The sequence below is a fragment of the Oculina patagonica genome, chromosome 4 (assembly GCF_052425735.1).
Source record: "Oculina patagonica isolate OP01 chromosome 4, crgOcupat, whole genome shotgun sequence".
NCBI lineage: Eukaryota > Metazoa > Cnidaria > Anthozoa > Scleractinia > Oculinidae > Oculina > Oculina patagonica.
The window spans coordinates 53,936,710-53,945,720 of record NC_135761.1 but is presented as its reverse complement, the minus strand read 5'-3'; the positions used below and the strand labels follow the sequence as shown (position 1 = coordinate 53,945,720).

The 9,011-nt window shown below is 37.7% G+C and overlaps 1 protein-coding gene across 1 annotated transcript; it reads right to left on the bottom strand.

The window, feature by feature from the left end:
• Positions 1–2,060: 2,060 nt before the first annotated feature.
• Positions 2,061–4,811, bottom strand: LOC144650668 (melanocyte-stimulating hormone receptor-like). Its single transcript, XM_078510389.1, has one exon. It carries the CDS (start codon positions 4,346–4,348, stop codon positions 3,317–3,319), a length of 1,032 nt encoding a protein of 343 aa, XP_078366515.1. The 5' UTR covers positions 4,349–4,811; the 3' UTR covers positions 2,061–3,316.
• Positions 4,812–9,011: the final 4,200 nt, after the last annotated feature.

Here is a 9,011-nt window from a genome sequence, read left to right as displayed (position 1 = left end):
TAACGTCACGCCTATAGGACATCTCTCGGTTACTTCTCTGCTCCCTGGACTCGCTTGTTGACGAACTACGATGTCGACGCTGGTACTTGTTTTCTCCACTCAACGCGTAAAACGCGAGGTCAATGTACTAGCGACATCTCTCATCAAGAGCGTGACAACTTCTACAGGCGCGCAAGAGCAAACTAATCTACTGAGTTGTTAAGCAGGGAACAAAGTCACAAACTTGAGAAACAAAATGTTTAGGATATTCCGAAAAAAAAAACAAAAACTCTGGAACTTGATATTTCAGTGGGAAAGCAGATAGGAATAAAATCTGACGGAATGATGAAAATCTCTGATGAACAGATCGCGGAGATACTAATTCTTTATTGACCAGCCCAGAATTGACTACGACGCTTGATGGTGAAAGTCTATCAATCTTTGTCTTAATTAAAGGGGCAGCGCTTGATGATATTCCACCTATCACTCAGAAGGAAACAGCAGAGCTACTTCTATCTTCCCTGCGCATAAGGCAACTGGTGATGATGGTATTAGTGCCAGTGCTAATGCTGCACCTGCTATTGTCCCCTCACTTCCATTGCTAAATTGCTTGCGTACGAAACTTTTCCAAGCGCCTGGAAAGTTGAGAGTCACCCCGTTTTAAAGGAAATGGGAACAGGAACGATAAAAAAATAAGGCCGATTTTACCGGTACTATAAAACTTTTGGAGAAACACGTCTGTGATCACCTATGAAATCCTGTGAAAATGGTTTACTTACCTTCCAGTCTGGCTTCAGAATCCCACGGCTCTGATACGGCTCGTCTGAAGTGACAAGGTAACCGGGATCGTCTTTGTGGACTACAAAAAAGCGTGATCTCATTGACCACATTTGTTAACAAAGCTCGGGGCGATCGGTGTAGGGGAGGATTATCTGCCTCTATTTACTGACTACATGAATGGCCGTAAGCAAACGTAAACATTGATGGATGTCATTCTAGATAAGGGACATTACTTTGGGTGTACCTCAGGGTAGCATCCTAGGTCCTGTACTTTTCTTATATTTATAACCTACCCTCAGCTCTACAACACTGTGGCAGATATATATGCTGACGATACTAAGTTAGTTATTCCACGACTATAGGTTAGCACCTTGGGCCGTCAGTGACAGTCTCCATCGGATTTGAATAAACTACAAAAATGGTCGAAACAAAAAATGATTCTAACGAAAAAGACAAGAAAGCTGCCACGGGTAAATGGCTTGAGAAAAGAATGGGGCACCAGCAGTTGCAAGTTAAAAAATGCCACTGAGCTCGATCAGGTGAACTCACAAAAACTGCTGGGAGTCACAATCGACTCCAAACTGTCCTCGTGACTTCTACCTCTGTAGAGGTCCAGGTGCTGCTGAAAAGAATTTCTCCTTTTCAAGGATGCAAGCGTGATCAGAAGACGCTCTACGCCTCCGTGGTGTGGTCGTCGTCTCTGGGGAATGCAGAGGATTCTTCGCCTCAACGCGCTGCGCGATCCTTGACGCCACAACGAGCGAACAGCGTTGAACTCAATTTTAATGCTCGGTCTCTCGAGGTTAAAATAAACATCTTAACAAAGTGTACAAACGATAATGGCCAAACCCATCCTATAAACGAACTTAGTGCCAAACTCTGAAAAAAGAAGAAATAGTCGATATGGCTCTGTCAACTTGGCCTGCCCCCGTTTCAAACGAAAAACCGAAGGAGGGCGATCATTTAGCGTGAGAGCAACTAGACTTTGGAACACTCTTCCCAATTTCTTAAAGAAAAGTGAGAGTCTACATTTTTTAAAAATGGCCTAATTGATTTTTACGCATCTAGCCTTAAGGACATTCATCATTTTACAGTTTTTTAATTCTTAATCCCTATTTTTAGAAATTTCTGTATTTTAATTCAAATTTTAAATTGTATATATTATGTAGTTGTAATTTGTAATCCGAGTATATATTATGTAGTTGTAATTTGTAATCCGAGGGCCGCTTGTTTGTCAGTAGTTTTTACTGTTTGCCGTTACCCTCTTTTAATAAAGTTGATTGATTGATTGATTGATCGCTCTTTTGCCTCACGCAGTGTGTGCGATGAAATATGCATGCTGCAAACTTTTCAATGTGCCAATAACCGACGATTTGTAAAACTAAAATCATGATTCTTATGAGTATCAGGATAAAGCTGATAGATAAGGAGAGAATTTTCTTAATAGGTTAATTCGACAAAAGCTATCCGGCATTTTTACAAAAGCGAAATGAGGTATATCGTTTAAGATATATTAGGTTCATTTTAATGTGCAAAATAGATCCATCAATCTAAACGCAATTATGGCTTAAGGCACTTTTCGAACAGAAATTAAGACAACAGAAAATTGGAAATTCGAGATAATTATAATTAATGAGCCCTGCAGCTATCTATATAGTGCATTGCAAAATGAAAATGAGCAATTCAGCTATAACGAAAATGAAGCACATATTAGTAATTTCAATGGCTTAAAAAACTTAAAAAATCTCCAGGATTCGATAAGGCCATTTATTTTCGTTATTACCCATGGAGAACACAATTTCACGCAAGAAAAGTTAATTTTCCCAAAAAATTATATCTGAGAGGAAATTAAGATTTCGATTGGTATATCTAAGGCAACCATGACGAAGCTCAGACGTTTAGACAAAAAACAAATGTATTTGTTTTGGTTTTCTCGCAGTTGGTTTCCATGCGTTCTTCCTGTACCGATTAACAAAAATTGAAAAAAAAAAAAAACATACAATAAAAAAGATGACTGCGACTTTTATTTCATCGGTGAAAACCTTTTTTTTTTTTTTTTTTTTTCATTACGTTATTAGTATTAATTTTTTCACGATAAGTCCCGATTTTCATATTTGACAATTGAGTGGCTAAAAGGAAATGAAAATTTTCTCCCAAAAGACAAATTACCTGAGGCTTTTTTCAAGTACAGGGACTGATAGATTCTGCCTGAGACTGTCAGCATCACCACCAAACGAGACACAATTACACTTCTTGTCCACCTGCTAACAGATCGAATATTAAAGTTGAACGGAATGCATGCATGTATGGTGCTATTGTTGAGGCTTTGAAGCTTGTCCGACTTCATCATCGGTCAATAATTCAAAAAGTCACTCTTAATGGCATTACCAATCTCCTCACACGGGTTATTTACGACGATTTTTTGTAAAGACCTGAGAAGAAATTTGAGAATTAAACTCTATTTTTTTTAAATAAAGTTGCGTCGACCTGCTTCAAAACCTGCTGTTGTTGTTCCTTTAGGTTTTTTAAGACTCGATAAATGACCTTCTTTCGCTGGCTACTTGCGACTCGCGCCATTTGCACCGACCTTAGACCCGTGCCTCACTTGCGGAAGCGGAGCGAATGTCATCATGCTCTGCTCATTCGGTCCAGGATTGACAGCCGTGTTTCGCTTGACCACCGCCCAGACGGCCTGCTTTACTTCCTTCATCCTCCAACAATATATTAACGGGTTCAGCGAGCTGTTTATACAAACTACAGTCGAGAAAATATCAATTGCAACCTTCACGTTCGCTGTAAATCCGTATTTTAGCTTTGCCACCATAACCCCCGAATACGGCACATAGCACACGAACGATAACATGAACACGATTACCATCGTGAACGTAGAACGCTGGTATTTCTTCATGTTCAGCTCGACTTGTGCGTTAGGATCGACGCACACGCGCCTTTGCGAGTCTATTTCGCGTGCGTGACGCCGCACGATTTTATAAATTTTGATGTATGCCACAGAGGTTACTAAAATGGACACTACTTCACTTGTAATCACGATAGCACCGAAGGCACCTCTCGCTATAAAATAAAGCGAAGTGACAGCCAATCCTATTACCCAAAAAGAACAGGCGGCTGTCAGTATTCGCCTTTTCGTTATAACTTCCTTGTAGCGTAGATGAAGACGCAGCGCCATATATCTCTCGATAGCGATGGCAGTCAGTGTAAGCAGCGAGACGGCTGTTATAGAGTAACCAAACACTATGTTCACGAAGCGCGCGTAACATGACAATTCGGCTGCCCCAAAGATTTCAGCCATTTTGTAGCAGACAAAGCTTGTCTGGACAGTGAGGCCAACTTGAAGATCGGCGAACGCCAGCGTGGAAAGCAGGATATTTGACGGAGAACGCTTCAGCTGTGTTCTCCATATTGCCATCACAACTAGAACATTGCCAACGATGGCTGGTACAGCGAAGAACGCGTTGAAAATACAAGTCATTACATTGGAAATGTAAACAAGTTGATTTTCCTCCATGCTAAAGTCCATCGCTTTCGCAAAGACACAGGCGTTCTGGTGTTGAATTAGTTGTTGTCCCATTTCTGCAAGGGACCTATTTGGCGCTGAATTTTAATACTGATGAAGCAAATCACTGAGTTTAGGCACGGTTTTGAACAATCGCCGATCAGTTTCGACCCTGTTTGGTCTGTGTTTGTCAGCAATCTTTGATATCTGGTGGTTTTATTTGCTCGTGGTGAAAACAGCTATCTTCCTTTTATAAAAAAATGACAAACCTTTCCTGTTTGAAGTGCAGAATCGATAAAACGTCGTTTGTTCCACCTGCCCTGAAGACTTCCAATTTTACCGAGGACGTCCTTTTAGCGCGATGAGTTTTTTTTGTGACATGAGATAACCTTAAGGGCAATTCGGTTTATATGAAAAGCCGCATAAATATTCATGGCATTCAAATAAAGCTCTGAGGTATTGTTTTTTGGGGGATTGATTAGATATTCTTCACATTAAGACATTTACGTCTATCTAATCGTTTGTACAGCCGTTCTACGCGGCTTTACACAAACACGAGGTATTCTGCAAACTAAACAATTTGGAACGATAGTTTTGGAACCTATATTCCTGTTTAAATAGTGCGCTCTCTTAAATTACACCAGGTGTAAACGAAAAAAAATATTGTTATTTTGAAATGTCACATTGTATTATCAAGGCAGATATTCAGTCGCCTAAAGGGAAATACGACCTATTACGTTGATAAAATTGAAAACTTGCCAAAGCTCTATGTGGCTTTGCCGACGTCAAAATCATCTCAATATTTTCAATTCAATTTGGAATAAAAGAAGACAAAACAAGTTCAATAACTAAATCTTTAAACAAGTTATTTAATTTGACATTTCACGTCATTTCAGAAATTTAATTTTGACCGATGTAGTTAATATTAACGTGAGAGAAAGGAGGCTATTGCAAAAACGCCTTGGTTTTGTCGTTAAGCTTCGTCTCGAATTCAAGAAGGCACTTCTGAAAATGTCAACGTTTGTAACAAAACACGGTATCTTTGCAAAATTGTTTATTTAAACCGATTTCAATGCTTTTTCTGCGGTCGGCTAAATGGAAAGCGGTATAGAATCCTTTTAACAATTAGCACCTCAATTTATTTTGCAATACAAACAGGGAATAAAATTGGATCAGAGTAGATAGCTCTCTTTTTGTTCGCAATAATGTAGTTGAATATTTTATTAGATAAGAAAACATAAACATTATAAATGTTTCGAAGCTTAGGATAAAAGCTGCTTGCTATTTTTTTCCGTTGTCGGTGTCCCAAAGGTTCTAGTTGCAAATCGATTGAAGAATAATAACAACATTGCGATAAAGTAAGCATTTTATAATACTGCCGAATTTGCTAGAGTTAGCAAAATTATATAAAATTGAAAAATACAATTATGAATTTTCAATTTAAATTTTTAGATCTATTAATAACAAAAGAAAACCAGATTATGAGCAGGCATGTGGCATGCATTAACTTGTTTTCAATAATCTCGCTCATAAATGACCTTTGTTAGGAGAAAATCCGCCGATATGAATTAAGTCTAAACCAAAGGTAACACTTAAAATAATGCCACGAAAATGTTCTTTTTAGAAAAGAAAAGAAACTGAGTGAGGTTTTCTGCCCTAATTTTTACTCCACGTTAAAGGGACTATGTGACAGATTTTACCAGATTTTTTTACCAAATTTTTGAAGACCCAAAAATTATAATTGTGGCGCAGGTAACCTAAAAATCATAGTCCATTTTTTAATTAAAAATTGCTATACAAGTACAGCACTGAAACTGTTAACAAGCATCTTTGGGTGCGGATGGCTCGGATGGAAACGGATTGCAACTTGAAAAAGTAACGCTTACTTTTTCAAGTTGTTTCCGCGCGTCTTAAAAAAAATCATTATTTCTGACCTGATTTATTAAAACCAGGTTATGGAAATTTTCACCGTTTTAAGCGCAAATCGCCGTAAACGCGTTTTTTTCCAAAGTAGACGATATAAAAACTAAAGTGAATGTCAGTATTTTTTTCTCTTCTCCTCTTTCTTATCTACCTTTCAGCGCTGTTGTTCATTTTTTCTTTCTTTCTGGACATGTTTTTAACCATACTGGAGTGCAATGTACGTGGCCAAAAACACTCAGGTCACTTTTCGTTGACCACGTTTTTACAAATCCAGTTAGATTTATAGCCGTAGCTTAATTTCTATCCGCAAATTAAGGTTACATCTTCCTTTAGATGTTTAAAGATAATGTTTTTCTGGTTTAAGTTGCCTGCCACTAATTTCAGAACAGTTTGGATAAAAAATCTGCGAAATCCCGGTGACATCGCTCCTTTAACATGCCAAAGTTGCAAACCAATTTTTATCAGTAATCTCTAAGTTCATGTTTTGCATATGCATCTCTCGTGAAAACGCTATTTTTACATGTAAAATCGACCAAAAGAACTTAATTACTTTTTTCAGTGCTAACAGCAACCTAGCTATTGTAACTTGCAAATATCCAAAATCCAATATTCAAGCCCTGCACTGGAAAATGCGCATGCTCCGTAAGCGGTATTAGCCTTTTTCGAGTCGTCTAGCGTTTTCGTGTTGACGGGCAAAAATGATTCGTATTTTCACTTCAAAATAATATCTTATATTATAATATATAATAATATATAATATATAGAGGATAATACATGGTTGCGCGGAGATATGAAATTTATCTTCGAGTGTTCAAATCGATAGCTCACGAGTGAGCGCAGCGAACGAGTGAGATATCGGATTTGAACACGAGAAGATAAAATTTCATATCTCCAAGCAACCATGTATTATTCTGTTTATTATATAAACCTACTAATTACGATGCTTTTGACGATTTTCCGAAGATTTCCGACCATTTTCCGAAGATTTCCGAAAATTTTCAAAATGTTGTCCGAAGGTTGTACGAATGATTACGAACATTTTCCGAAAATTTTAAAAATGGACCTGTAACCAGGTGGTTGATTCATTAAGAAATAAAAACGTTACTCTGGTTAAAAATTTTGTAGTAAAATGTTCGTAAAATATCTACAATGTCCCAACGTTTCGGCTTAAACTAAAGCCTTCATCAGGGGAAAGTGATAAGTGAATACAAAAAGCACGTTCTTATATAATATGCAAATCGAGAGCTAATGTTTGTCCCTAAAGGCTAAATTTAGAAATTCGTGCGGTAAATGCATGCCGTCATCGCGGTTTAGCGGATTATTGCAAGTGTTAATTTCCCAAGCCTCCAGAATACGTCTTTTGCGCCAATTTGTGCTTGTACGTAAGATCTTTGACGATTCCCACGAGATGGTGTGGCCAGAATGAAAACAATGTTCCGCTAAAGCTGACTTGTGTGAGTGTTTGTTTTCAACTGCTTTTTGATGCTCTTTGAGTCGGGTGGAAAATTTTCGTTTCGTTTCTCCGATGTAGCTTTTGTCACAAACTTGGCAGGGAATTGAATAAATTGCGCCACGAGTCTGATCTTTTGGCAATGGATCTTTCGGTTTTGGAAACAAATTGCCGATGGTTTGGTGTGGCCAAACCCTGCCAAGTTTGTGACAAAAGCTACATCGGAGAAACGAAACGAAAATTTTTTTTTTTTACTACAAAATTTTTAACCAGAGTAACGTTTTTATTTCTTAATGGATTTTCCGAAAATGTCCGAAGTTTTCCGAAGATTGCCGAAGATTGCCAAGGAAGATCCGAAGATGTTTCGACTTAATATCGATTTACTTTGGCTCATTGAGCGTTGAAACATGGCAAACTCTGCGAGCTGATTGGTCAAAAATGATATCACACGTGTGGATATCATTTTTATCCACACATGTGTGATATCATTTTTCTCGATTTGCTACCACTCGCTAAACCACTGCAGTTTATATAATAAATTATAATATCTTTTGTTTTATCATCTGTAAATAAAATAAAACGTGAAATTGTAATTTTTAAAAAAAGTAAAGAATGCGTTGTCACTGACTAAAATTGTAAAAAATTGTAACTTAGGTAATGAACGTTTATTCGTTTGTCTCACGATAGAATTGCTTTGAGATGTTGATCGCGACGTTAATTTCGACTGCAATACTGCTAGTCTTCATCAGGCGATGAAGTCGATTGTTTACGCGTCGCTATTTATGCACGTTGGTTTGCTGTGATTGGTGCATTTCGATCCTCATTATTATTCCGACTAACAGATGATGTTCCCTCAGAGGTCCGCTTTGTAGTTGAACGGCTGTTGTGTTTTCTGATCGTAGGTATTCATGCTTCGGGAATTTTCAACTTTCTTTAGGACAAATTAAAAACGGCGTCCAGATTTAAATGAGGTGTCTTTAATTTGTGCTGAAGAAGGTTCTGGTATTTTAACCGAAACGTCCCATCTTTTTACAATTTTAAGTCAGTAACAACGTTTTTTATGTTTTCAATACAACTAGCCTGACTGCACTACAGTATTCTTAAACTCATTCATGTAATGAAAAATTGTAAGATCATTAAACTAAAAGAGTGACAAAGGAATATTTCATGAACTCGTAGCTAGACGGTTTTTTTAAACACTGTTACTTAATTTATTTAATAATGTGGTAATTTTGATATGGCTCCAGCTGTTGTTTTGTTTCGGCAAGGCAGTATTTGGCCATTTCGCCTTTGCTCATGAAAGAGAAAATTTTCGATTCTGTAGGCGATACGTTCTGTAACCATAAAACGAAGGTTCAACAGAGT